This window comes from Vicugna pacos, chromosome 12 (assembly GCF_048564905.1).
Source record: "Vicugna pacos chromosome 12, VicPac4, whole genome shotgun sequence".
NCBI lineage: Eukaryota > Metazoa > Chordata > Mammalia > Artiodactyla > Camelidae > Vicugna > Vicugna pacos.
The window spans coordinates 10576636-10590330 of NC_132998.1; the positions used below are offsets into that span (position 1 = coordinate 10576636).

Sequence of the window (13695 nt, forward strand, 5' to 3'; positions counted from 1 at the left end):
ATGGAACTGATTAGTAGATTTTTAATGGCTATTTGCTTGATAATCACCAGCAGTAGCTTCCAGGCAGACCAAACCCATTAATAAGCGAGCTCACACCCATGCACACAACACCTAGTTGGCGGATATAAAAGAGGACCATGTCAGTCTCCTGACAGCAGAATCGAGTCTCCAGCCTTAACGCTTCTCAGGAAACTTCACTTTTCCTCTCTGGGCAAAGGCATCATGAGTTGTCAGATCTCGTGCAAATCTCGAGGAATAGGAGGAGGAGGTGGAGGAGGATTCCGGGGCTTCAGCAGTGGTTCAGCTGTGGTCTCCGGTGGGAGCCGGCGATCAGCCACCAGCTTCTCCTGCTTGAGCCGGCACGGTGGTGGCGGCTTTGGCAGTCAGAGCCTTGCTGGTCTTGGAGGGACCAAGTACATCTCCGCTAGTGTGGCTGGAGGAGGTAGAAGCTTTAGCTCCATTGGAGGATTTGGTGGCAGAAGAGGTGGCTTTGGAGGTGGCATCGGCTTTGGAAGTGGCATCGGCTTTGGAGGAGGCAGTGGCTTTGGAGGAGGCAGTGGCTTTGGAGGAGGCAGCGGCTTTGGAGGCAGCCGTTTTGGTGGAGGTGGTAGAGGCCGGTTTGGAGGTGGTGGTGGCTTTGGAGGTTTTGGAGGTCCTGGTGGCTTTGGGCCTGGAGGATTCCCTGGTGGAGGCATCCACGAAGTGTCTATCAACCAGAGCCTCCTGCAGCCTCTCAACGTGAAAGTTGACCCAGAAATACATAATGTGAAGTCCCAGGAGCGGGAGCAGATCAAAACTCTCAACAACAAATTTGCTTCCTTCATCGACAAGGTGAGTCACGAGAAGCTGACTCCATCTGATGCTCAGGATTGCCCTACTTTCAGTGCTAATCGGACAGCAAATGACAGAGATTTTTTATTTTAGGAGCCATGGGTGTGGTCATACTGACCTGAGTAGTTGCCAATACCCACGTGGGAAAGATGCTGACTTCGTGGGCTACATCTTTCATAACAGTCTGCAGTCAGGGATTATTTGTGCCTTTGGCTTTATTGTTTCAGCCTAAACAAACAATACTTATGGAAAATTCTGAAAATCACAGAACAGATATAGACAAGTAATAGACGGACTAGTTTAGGCCAAGTGATAGCAGGTTTTGGAAGGGATTAGTAAGACATCTTCTGAGATCGTCCTTCCTTCCCTAGAACTGACTGCTGTATTACATTCGGGGAAGTTGAACCTGAGGTGTCTACTTGGGGATGAACGCAACTCCTGACTTCAAGAGAAGTGTTCTCAGTTTTGTGACTCATAAGGCCTTTATTGGTGCCACTTTGGAGTGTGACAGGCTTTCTCCCATTTCAAGGCTGAGGAACCTGTCTAAGGGATTTACAAGGCTCTTCAAAACCAGGTCAAGGAACCCTGCCCTCCAGGGCTCTCACACTCATAACCCTTAGGAGCGGTGCCAGTGGATGCCTGGCTTTTGGTTTTCCCCAGAATTTATGGGACCTTTGCCAGGAATTCAACTAGAATCGGGAGGGAGATGGCCTGGAGTGCTGGGAGCAGCTGGAACCAAAATAGTGGGCAGTGAAGTAGGGGAGAGTTCTCTGTGTGGAGAGCACCAGGCATCACACTAGGAGCCTACTGAACTTTCCAAGTGTGGAGGCAGAGAGCTCAGAACCTCTGTCTGGCAGGATCTGGCCTCCCGCTGGTGAGGATGAAGCCACATAGTTGTCTCCATCACCCGAGGCAGGACCAGAGCTGACTCTGGCGTGTGTGGCCTGTTGAAGGGAGGGGCAACCCAGAGCTCACGCGCTTTCCCTCTGGTCACCGCAGGTGAGGTTCCTGGAGCAGCAGAACCAGGTGCTGCAGACCAAATGGGAGCTGCTGCAACAAATTGACGTCAGCACCCGTACCACCCGCCTGGACCCCCTCTTTCAGGAGTACATTGGCAAACTGCAGACTTACGTGAACACGCTTTCTGCAGAAAGAACATCACAAGATTCAGAGCTGAACAACATGCAGGATCTTGTCGAGGATTTTAAGAAGAAGTAGGTGGCAGAGTAAAAACTCTACGTGGAGACAAATGTTGATCTGAGCTGTCCAGTCGTTGCCCCAGAAAACCACTCATCTTCCAGTTGCATTTATGGTGATGAAGGGGAGGAGCATCTGTATCTTTGCTGGTTGTTTGTGAGGAAGACAGTTAGGGCTTTAGAGATAATGTTTTTTACATGTTTTCAATGATAGAAAAGCATCCTCATTTGGGGATATCATACTTTCAGTTTAAACCAAAGTGTTTTACATTCCCAGAGAATGGAGTCTTTTGGGTGAATCCAGTAGGAAAAAGAAAAGAAAAAAGTAAACAAACCAGAGCTAATCTAACAGCTGCGTCCCTGTGTCCCAACAGGTATGAGGATGAAATCAACAAGCGCACAGATGCTGAGAATGATTTTGTGAAACTTAAAAAGGTGAGTGAGAGAATGTCATGGCCGAGGTGGGAGTGAGGGCGCTTCAGCAGCCCGCTGGGCTCAGACAGACAGGCCGGAGCACACCTCTGCATGACAACAGCAGTAACCAGGGAGAGGGGTGAGGTGCATCCATGGCTGGTTCTCCTGGAATAAGGGTATCTCTGTAGGTCAAGCTTCTGGACACGTTCTGCACATTTGCTAGAGCATTTCCTATCAACAGCCGACTCGAAGCCTATATTGAATCATGCAAGATGCAAACAGAGAAAGCACTTCATTCGTCTTCTAAAGGGCTGAGAAGGGAATGGGACTTCCTTAGAATGCCTGTTTAAAGATGCTATCAGTTGGGCCGACCAAGGTTTGAGCCAGAAGGCAAAAGTGTGGATTTTCAGCCTGGTTCCTGCAGAGGCTTTGGTGTAAAATTCAGAGAATTCAGGAGAGGTGGGATGGACAGGCAGGGTGGGAGAATTGAGGACTGTTAAAAGCCACAGAGGCCATTGCACTCCTTAGTAGAAAAACACGTCTCAAGCCAGAGGGAGAGAATGCTTGACAAAGCTTGGTCCCATCAGAGCTCTGATGGTCTTGGGCGAGTGTGAGCAGTGACGGGGGAGTGTGAGCAGTGACGTGGGCGTGGAGCCCCCAGCAGACGTGCACTGCAGACTCCATGCCAAATGAGGTCCTGTGGGGATGTGGCTTATCTGGGATTTTGGAGAGCAGCTAACAGGGACTGGCTGGAGGAGCGGCAGGGAGGGGGCAGGGCCCGTACACAGAGTGCTGCAAGATGAGGGGTGGGGGGCATGAAATTCATCAAGGGCCCCTGACCTCCCCTGTAGGACGTGGACAATGCCTACAAGAACAAGGTGGACCTGCAGGTCAAGGTGGACATGATAAACCAGGAGATTGACTTCTTGAAAATCCTCTTTGATGCGGTAAGGAGGCTGCTCCTAGAGAGATCCTTATTTCCACCCTTCTCACCAAAGGAAGTCCCTCCCTGTTGGTGGGTGGAATTCATTGACGGCTGACTTCAGCTTGCCCTGGTTCCAGGCCACAGGGAGCATCTGTGGAGTAGATCTTGGAGGAGAGAAACTTTTTCCTCTGATGTCACAACTTCTCTCTCCAGCTCCTCTTAGGAAGAGACCTGTCCTGTTTCTATCCCTATGTCCAAAATTCTTCAAAGGTCAAAATGTAATATATTTACCATTTACCTGCCCAAGTGCACACACGTGACTTCTGAAACAGGAAGTACAATTTAAGGCATTTGCCATCGACTGACTTCTTCCTGGGGGCACTTTATCAAAACTGCATAAATGGTGAAGGCTGTTAACTAGGAGGCTCAGAAATGCAGAGTCCTCCCCATAATTCTCAGTGCGACCTGGCAGAGACCTAAAAAATGGCAGCTGTATTGTTTTAAATCCCCCTCAGTGCACGACTAGTCCGAGAGTCTGTATTTTCCAAACAGCGAGAAGGGGAATCTCCCTTAATTGCCTTTGACTGTGGGCAGGGATGCCATGGCCAGACCTCTTGTGTGTTGCAGGAGCTGTCTCAGCTGCAACAGAATGTCACGGACACCAATGTCATCCTGTCCATGGACAACAACCGCAGCCTGAACCTGGACAGCATCATCTCCGAGGTCAAGAGCCAGTATGAAGAGATCGCCCAGAAGAGTAAGGCTGAGGCTGAGGCGCTGTACCACAGCAAGGCAAGTTCTGGGAGGGCAGGGAGAGCCCCGGCTTCGTCTAGCAAGCTGGGCTCCACCCCGGCTAGAAGGGTACCATCAGCTTAGCGGTGTTTTTATCTAGTGGAAATCGGGCATCATTCCCAAGAAGGAGTGTCCACAGTGCCCCAAATGCCCTCAGTCGAAAATGGCAGAGTCCTTTTCGGGGTGTGAGATGGTTCCCCATCACCTAAGGAAGCAGACATGACTTTCGGCTTGGCTGACCCTCCCTGGACAGTATCAGACTTTCTTGGCTCCTGCCAAGCTACCCCCAAGCTGCCACTGTCCTCTCCCTGCACAGTACGAGGAGCTGCAGATCACTGCTGGGAAGCACGGAGACAGCCTGAAGGAGGTCAAGATGGAGATCAGCGAGCTGAACCGTGTGATCCAGAGGCTGCAAGGGGAGATCTCCCAAGTGAAGAAGCAGGTGGGGCGCGGCCCGGGAACTCCGGTGGCTCCCCTGGCTGAGTGGGGCTCGGGGTAGGGTGGGAGGCTGGGTATAGATGTGTGTGTGAAAGAGAGAGAGAGAGAACTGAGAAATCGAATCTAGCAGGTGCTAATCCCAAACGCCTCAAGTGTAATATAATTTAAGATTTATAACAATTTTTAGAGTGGTCTAAGAGGCATCCTTAAGTGGGGATTAGTGCAGGGAGAGAACTGTGTTTGACTTCTGGATTGCTTTCACAGGTGAAATGGAACAATAACACATAATATATGAAGCTAGAGGTCATGGCTTGCTGTGTATCGCAGGCATCGCTTCCTGTTCATACCCGTTTGTCCTTGGAAAAAGCCCTAAGCACCAGCCAGCTGTGTGACGCAGGGGCAGTGAGGGTTGCAGGCACTTGGCCTGGGGTTGGACATTAGCTTTTTAAAAAATGAAAAAAGATTTGTTTTGTTTTGTTGGTTTTCTTGGTGGTGGTGGATAATTGGGTTTGTTTGTTTATTTATTTGATGGAGGTACTGGGGATTGAACCCAGGACCTCGTGCGTGCTAAGCATGCGCCTTACCACTGAGCTATACCCTCCCACATTGGACAGTAGCTTTGGAAGAGATAATGGGGCAGAGAGTGGGGCAGAGAGTCAACTCCGCAAGGAACAGAAGTTCTGGGAAGTGCCACACATTGCATGTTTTCGTCTGCAGCTGTAAAGTGGGATAATGACTCTGGTCCTGGGTTATGAGGATCAGAGGTCATTATGGAGAAGGTGTATGGGTCCAGTCAAAGATGACTTGGGAAGACAGGGGATCAGAGACAGCAACAAGTCTCAGCAGGCTGTTTGCGGCTTGCATTAACTCCAAGGGGACCCAACACTTTTACGGCCAGTGGTTGTGGCTTCTCACACCCTGTACACCTCTGCTCCCTCTTCCCCTCTGCCAGATAGACTCTACTTTCTGCACCAACAGAAACCTTTTCTCCTTCTCTCCTAGTGTAAGAATGTGCAAGACTCCATAGCAGATGCTGAGCAGAGGGGAGAGGATGCCCTCAAAGATGCCCAGAACAAGCTGTCTGAGCTGGAGGACACCCTGCAGAAGAACAAGGAGGACCTGGCCCACCTGCTGCGTGACTACCAGGAGCTGCTGAGCACCAAGCTGGCCCTGGACGTGGAGATCGCCACCTACCGCAAGCTGCTGGAGGGCGAGGAGTGCCGGTGAGGGGCCCTGGGTCCACCCTTTCCTCTCCCGGAGCCAGGGCTGGAGGCAAAGGCAGGGAAAGCGGGGCTGGGGCAGAGCCGTCTGATGGCTGAGAGCCGACGTCACTGTGTTCCTCGAGCAGAGATTCAGAACACAAAGTAACACTAAGAGCTGTAGACTTCTCAGTTTGGAACAACTAACAAGGCAGATGAAATTTTAAATTAAATTAAGCAGTAAGTTAATCTTGGTCTTTTCTGAGAGAGAAAACAACTTCTATCTGCACAGATCAGTCCTAGACAGTCTCTGGGTCTGCAGGGTGTGTGGCCTTTTCCTCCCTCTGCTTTGTGACCCAGAATAGGGAGGTTGTGGGTGGGAAGGAGCTGACTGGCTGGGGCATGTGCACCCAGAGCAGGTGCTCAATCTAGTTCTTTGCAGGTATCTGGAGTGACAAATGGAACCATTCACTAACTTCCAAAGGGAGCCTTTCACTCCTCTGTGGTCTGAGACCTTTGTCAGTGCCCTCAGCATCCCTGGTGACTAAATCCCGCAGAAGGGACTAGAAGGGAAAAGCTACCAGGGCCACCAGCAAGCCAGTGTGACAGAGACGGAGGGCTTTGCTCTGGCTGTGGCTCGGTACCCGTTGGCGAGGCCAGGCCTCCTCTCTCCAGCTTGCAAGAGGAAGTGGGAAAGATTTCAGATGAAGCGAGGAGGGTCGGGCAGGAGGGCGGGATAGGGAGGTTGCACAGAGTCACAGTTCTCTCTGAATTGCATGTTCACAGTGTAGCCTTGCTTCAGAGTTTCTGCTGTGGCTTGGATTCTGAGTATCAGACTCCCTAAAATGGATTTAAATAAAACTGTGGCTTGTCAGGTCAGAAGTGAATTTGCTTTTGACCATTTTTATCAGAGAGAAAAATTGAGAGCTGGATTGGGATGCCAGGTCTTGTGGAAACGTGAAGCCCGTCCCCCTCTCTGTGACCTGGCAACGCAGAGGAAAAAGGAGCTGTGTAAGGCCCTGGTGGCTGAGTTTCGAGGCTGATAGGCACGTGCGTAGGGAGGCTGTAAAATAACATGTAGGCTATACCTAAGCGCTCTGCCAGGAGTTAACATTCTCTCCCTCTCTCTGACAGGATGTCTGGAGACCTCAGCAGCAGTGTGACTGTGTGTAAGTGATGGGGTGTGGTCCTGCCCGAGGGGGCGGTGCGTCCAGCGGGCGGAGGCGGGGCCGAGGCAGTCAGAACTGCCGCGTAACAGCATCTCTCTCTGCAGCTGTCACGAGCAGCACCGTCTCTTCGAACGTGGGGTCCAGGGCTGGTTTTGGAGGCCATGGTGCTGGAGGTAGAGGGTCCGGTTCTGGAGGAGGAGGATACAGCTCTGGAAGCAGCAGTTATGGCTCCGGAGGCCGAAGGTCCAGCTCCAGAGGCAGTGGTGGAGGAGGCTCTGGCTCTGGTGGCGGGTATGGCTCTGGAGGAGGATATGGTTCTGGAGGAAAACACAGCTCTGGAGGCGGCTCCAGAGGAGTCTCTGGCTCTGGGGGAGGGTCTGGTTCTGGAGGAGGATACAGTTCTGGAGGTGGCTCCATAGGGGGCTCTGGCTCTGGGGGAGGGTACGGCTCTGGGGGCGGCTCCAAAGCGGACTTTAGCTCCGGAAGGGGAGGTTCTAGCTCAGTAAAGGGTGGTTCTGGCTCAGGTGAAGGTCACGGTTCCAGCGTGACCTTCTCTTTTAGATAAAGATGGAGTCCTGCCCTTGACTCTCCCACTCCAGAATGTAGATTACTGTCTCTGTCCATCTGATTGACAGGAAGTCAAATCTGGTCATTCACCTCTGATGGTATCTTTTGGGGGAGAGGGATGCCCACATACAGTTTCTGAAATATTTTCTCTCCAAACCAGTTAGCTGGAGCCAGTGACACCCTCAGTCCCCGAGGGAAGAGTCACACATTGTTAGGTGTGTGCTTCCAGCTGTGCCCCCATTCCTGGCCCCTTCTTGCATTGCCCATTGGGCGGTCCTTTTTCCAACCAATATTCCATTGAGGACCCCATCTCGAAGCCTGCACCTTTCCCCTGGCAGTGCCCCCAGGGAAATGTGTTTCTGTGTACATAGCCCTCTTGTTGGCTCAGTGTCTAAAGTGCTGTGGTCTTGGTGTCTGTGCAATAAACTTCATTTGCAATTCACAGCATGTGGTGTGTGTTTAATGTCAAACCTTGGCAGAGGTGGGTAACCAGGAGCTGCAACTCATTGCTATCTAACTTAAGACACCAGAAAATGGAGAGCTTTGGAAAGGATGGGGAGGGGAGGCTTCCTGGAGGAGGAACATGCCACCCAGGGGCAATGTGGCCCAGAGAAGCCAAGGGTGTTTTCTTCTGGAAGTCTTTAAGAACAGAGGCGAGCAGGGGCTAGCTCTGGAGTCAAGAGATGGGTGTGGTGTTCTTGAAAAGTATTCGCCAGACCTGGGGACTGTGATATTGATAAGAAATCGACAGGGGAACTTGTAGAAAATTCTCTTTTCCAGAAAAAGCCACTCTTCTTAAGCATTTTCCCACAGACTGCCCCCCTCCCCTTCTCACAGGAGCTCTGATCTGAGGCTCCTTCTCCTCAGGGTGAACCAGTGGAAGCCCCTGAGCTCCCATCCAGGCTGTCTGCAGCTCTGAGCTGCCTTGGAAGCCTCTTTCCTTCTCTGCACCATACTCTTTCTTCCCTGTCAACTCAAATGAGTCTTTAGCTTGCCTGCTCCAGGAAGCCCTCTTGAATGGAATGTTCATGTTTCTTCTACTTGCTGTGATGTGGGGAAGGCCTTGCATAGGAGTTGAGAGACTTGAATGCTGATCTTCATCTTGGAGGAATTGTTGGGCACTGGATGAGTCATTCTTCCTCCCAAGGCTCAAGTTTTGCACCAGTTAAAGGAGATGAAAAGAGAGAATCTCTACAGATCCCTCCAGCTCTGATAAAAAGAGTGCTGTCTGTGCTGCTAGGTCAGCCAGGCTCCTTTATTAAGCCTCCCCACCTAATGGGGGGTCTGGGACACAGAGTCAGGAGAGAGGCTTAGAAGCACTGGGTGTGGATGGGTGTGAGCACCTGAAGCTCCATGATATTTTCATCCTATTTCATTTGAGTTCAGCAAATGTCTGTTGGACAGTACTGCATTTGGCTGTTTTGGGGGTACCAACACTTACAAGAGACTGCATCCTGCCAGGAGCTTACAGTCCAGTTAGGGAACAGGTAAGATATTTACAAATAGCTATCAAGACAAGGCAGTATATAATTAAGAGCTACTCGGAGTAAAGGCGGTACCTTAAAATCACCAGGGGAGCTCATTTAAAATGCACATTCCTGGTTCCAATGACCCCCTCTGCCCTGAGTTTTCACTACAGAAGATTGGAGTGGAGCCCAGAAATATGCATTTTAAACAAGCTTCTAGATGAGTCTGATGTTGGTGATGCGGGGAATCATGCTTTGAGCAAGGAGGGTACAGGATGATGGCGCAGGGGAGATAGCTCAGATTCCTGGCTGGGGTCCAGAGGAGGAGACCAACCAGGCGAGGTGGCTGAGTCCTGCCAGTGTGCACAGGTGTGTGGAATGACTTCTGCCAGGCCTGCAGCTTTAGGGGGAAGGGGAGAATTAAAGGTCCGAGATGGGACCACTGGCCAGTGTAGTAACCTGCTTTTTCCTGGCCTGAGTGAAAAGTCATGGGTGGAGCCTGGGTCCAGAATGTTCCCTCAGACAGCTGCTGTCATAGTTATGGTGTGACCAAAGGAAGAGATCAGGGTCCCTGGCCTGCCGGAGTGTTTTCTAAAGGAAAGGCTGCTTCGCTTCCCTGCGGTGGGGTTTGGAGTCTCACAGGGCTTGACTGCTTCTATTATAAAAATAATACTTGCTCATTATCTCAAACTTGGAAAAATAGTTGAAAAATTGAAAAACTAGCCATTACAGGAAATAACTAGCATTAACATACACACACACACACACACACACATATATATATAATATTTTGAATGCATTTTTCTAAATTATTTAGCTTTAGTCATTTTATTTACTTCTTTATTTAATGTTGAATATTTTTTTACTGAGTTATAGTCAGTTTACAATGTTGTGTCAATTTCCAGTGTAGAGCACAATTTTTCAGTTATACATGAGCATACCTGTATTCATTGTTGCATTCTTTTTCTCTGTGAGCTACCACAAGATCTTGTAAATATTTCCCTGTGCTATACAGTATAATCTTGTTTATCTATTCTGCATATGCCTGTCAGTATCTACAAATTTCGAACTCCCAGTCTGTCCCTTCCCATCCCCCTCCCCCTTGGCAACCACAAGTTTGTTTTCTATGTCTATGAGTCTGTTTCTGTTTTGTATTTATGTTCTTTTTTTTTTTTTTTTTAGATTCCACATATGAGTGATCTCATATGGCATTTTTCTTTCTCTTTCTGACTCACTTCACTTAGAATGACATTCTCCAGGGACATCCATGTTGCTGCAAATGGCGTTATGTTGTTTTTTATGGCTGAATAGTATTCCATTGTATAAATATACCACATCTTCTCTATTCAATCATCTGTCAATGGACATTTAGGCTGTTTCCATGTCTTGGGTATTGTAAATAGTGCTGCTATGAACATTGGGGTGCAGGTGTCATTTTGAAGTAGGGTTCCTTCTGGATATGTGCCCAGGAGCGGGATTCCTGGGTCATATGGTAAGTCTATTCCTAGTCTTTTGAGGACTCTCCATACTGTTTTCCACAGTAGCTGCACCAAACTGTATTCCCACCAGCAGTGTAGGAGGGTTCCCTTTTCTCCACAGCCTCTCCAGCATTTGTCATTTGTGGACTTTTGATAGCCATTGTGGCAGGTGTAAAGTGATACCTCATTGTAGCTTTGATTTGCATTTCTCTGATAATTAGTGATGTTGAGCATTTTTTCATGTGCCTGTTGATAATTTGTATTTCTTCCTAGTCCCACTACACACCCTCTGGCAATTGACCTGATAATAATCTTCATAACAATAATGATAACAACACAATTACCCCTTAATTAGGTGATAATGACACCAACTTGACTGCCAAGCAAGGCTTGAGGACCTGACATTAATTATTTTACAAACAAAAGCTAAGCTTTCCCATAAAGAGGGAAAATAAGGGTCACTTTTGCTCACCTTCTAAAGCCAAATAGAAATAACATGCCATCTCATTGGCACAGGTGACAGAGCAGGGAGAGAACAGAGGGTGAGCATGTGCGTATGTGGATATGAGTGTGTTGCAGAGCAGTGATTAGGGATGAAAATCTGGTTAGTGTATAAAGTTCCCAAACAGAATGAATTTCCCATAAGTGTATTAGAAAGTATGGCAGAGATGGGGAAGATCAAGGTGGGTGACGGAAAAGTAGGCAAGTCTTTAAAAGGAAACCTAGGATACAAGATCTTCTCCATAGACAGTGGGGACCCAGGGCTCTATTCACACCCCTTCTAGCCTGGCAGTTCTCACTGGACCTTTATTTCAAACTGAACTCCACCTGGACTGTGGTTCTAAGATGTATTTGCTTCTCTTATATTTTTATCCTCATCTCTGGAGAAGGGGAGACCCATGAACTCAGATCTCATGTTATCTCCAGGTGGACGATCCACACTGGCTTTCCCAGGGGATGAGGTGGGGCCAGGCAGGCATGCCTGCCTCCTCCAGGTCCCTGCAGATCTTCCTCTCCCCTCCCACCTTGGTTGAGCACCCAGGGTCTGTGAATCTTCCGGAGGACTGGATGCCCCAGAATGAGTCAAATGGGGCTTTAGAAAAGCAAATCAAAACAAGTTTTTGATAAACCATGTTTGCAGGTTCCCGGGGTGATGACCATCAACGTGGATGACTGAGAATTGATAGTGCTAATGGAAAAGTGTGCGCCTGTCCATACTTCAGGACTAAAGTAGAAGTGGAGCTTTGCTTTTGCACTTGGCAGTGGTTGCTGCTCTTGCAGATCAACAGCAAGCTTCCTGCCCCTCCCGGCAATACAGCTGAGCCATTGCTGAAGCCGCTGAAGCTGCTGAAGCTTTTGCTCTGGTACCTCCAGGCATAGCTCTGTCTGCTCATGGTGACTCAGGGGACTGAGTGACACTGAGAAGGTGGGAAGAAGGTGTCTCAATGTTTCCCTGCTGGGGTGCAGAGGGCTCCCCTTACATATCTCCTGGAGTCGGCAGCTGGCTCCAAGTTCATGGGTTTGACTCCCTTGAAGCTGAAAATGGCAAGAAAATAAATCATGCTGTCTACTTTGGAACAGTACTTCAGATGATTACTGCTGAGTTAGCAGGGTTTTTTAATTATTATTTATCAACTATCTGCTGACCAAGGTAATATGAAGCATGTGCGATTATACCCCCAAATCTCTCAGATAAGGTGTTTTCTGGCATCTATTGGTTATCTCTTTTCATTGACTTTGAGATCTTCTTTGTTCTTGTTATGACAAGTGATTTCTGGTCAGAACTTGGGTCTTTGGGTCTTATTTTTGTTGCCTTCTCTGACATTACCCTAGCAGGGGAAAAGGGAATAGTGCCACCCCATTACTGCCAGGTGGAATGTGAAGCCTAGGTTCCCTACCTGGTGTCTGCCATCACTGCCATCACTGCCATCACTGATGGATCTGGGACTTGTTCCTGTCTGGTGGGGGTGAAAGTCCCGGCTCCCACCTTGGCCTTCCCTGACATCCCCAGATGCCAGGGGAAAGGGGCAGTTGGGGTACCTTATAGCCTGATGGGTACAGAGTCCAGGATTCTTGCTCTGCTTTAGCTGGAGGGCGACGGGGAGGGGCTGCAGTGTATTTTGTGGTGTTTGGTTGGAGTAGAGTGGTTACTCTCTGTAAGTTTTCTGTCTTGCTAGGCTGCCCCATCCCTGGCGCTTTGGCTAGAGAGATTAGGCTTCTGTTAGGGCTTTAAAAAAACATCTGTGCCCTCTTCTTCTAGGTTGTCACTTTCTTCTGTTCCAAGTCTGAAATACAAGAAACAAATAGAAAACCCAGAGAACCCACTACCACGTCTTCCTTTGGCTCCTGAGGTCCCTAGCTGGCATACCTTCTTCTCTTGTCCTTTAAGAGTTTTCCTACATTTGTTTTATATATAATATCCAGGTTTTTATTTGTTGTAAGTGGAAGAATGATGTTTACACCATTTCTTCTGCTAGAGCTGTGTCAGAAAAAAATATGTCTATTCTATTTTCTTGGATGAGAAATACTAAATATTCTTTTAAAACATGATTTTATTGCTCCTGAGGCTGATGGGGGTTGATTTTCTGCCTCCTTTGTGCTGACTCATCAGAGATACCTGCCCTAGAGACCTAGGCAGAAGCTAATGGCAGAACTGCCCCTCTGTGGGAAACGGGGCTGACTGAGTCATTGTGTGAAGATTAGATGAGGGTTCAGCAGGCATTGAACTTCCCCTGGTAAGGGCAGTGACAGGGTATGAGATGTAAGGGGCCCACTGTTTGAAAACCCGCTAAGGAGAGTTTAAGGTAGGTGCTAAGGAGCCTGTCCTTAGAGGGAATGACTTTCTGAGGATCCTTCACCACTGATTCTGGGTGGAAGGTAAAGAGGACTTGGGGAGGACAGGATTAGGGTCTTGTCCTCAGGAAACTTTCTGGCAGTTTGGGAGGGTTGGCACACACCTGGGATACAGGCAGAGACATGGAATTAGAGCAGACAATTGGTACAATTTGGGGAGGCTGGCCAGAGAGGAGTGGCTGGATTGAGATGAGACAGAGAAGAGTCCCTGGGGGGGGGCCTCTGTGGCAGGTTCCCAATGAGGGAAGGCCAGGGTGGGAGAGGGGAAGCAAGGCCCATGTGGGGCGAGGGGCTGGCTGCACTCACGCACTGCACTGCAGAGCTGGCATTCAGAGTGCGAACACTTGCTTTCAGCCCTTAGGGAGTG

At 49.2% G+C, this 13695-nt stretch overlaps 1 protein-coding gene across 1 annotated transcript; it reads left to right on the forward strand.

Moving 5' to 3' along the window:
• Nucleotides 1-168: 168 nt before the first annotated feature.
• On the forward strand, nt 169-7946 carry KRT2 (keratin 2). Its single transcript, XM_006203019.4, has 9 exons — nt 169-831; nt 1831-2045; nt 2402-2462; nt 3293-3388; nt 3994-4158; nt 4475-4600; nt 5599-5819; nt 6930-6964; nt 7069-7946. Exons 1-9 carry the CDS (start codon nt 223-225, stop codon nt 7527-7529), a joined length of 1989 nt encoding a protein of 662 aa, XP_006203081.4. The 5' UTR covers nt 169-222; the 3' UTR covers nt 7530-7946.
• Nucleotides 7947-13695: the final 5749 nt, after the last annotated feature.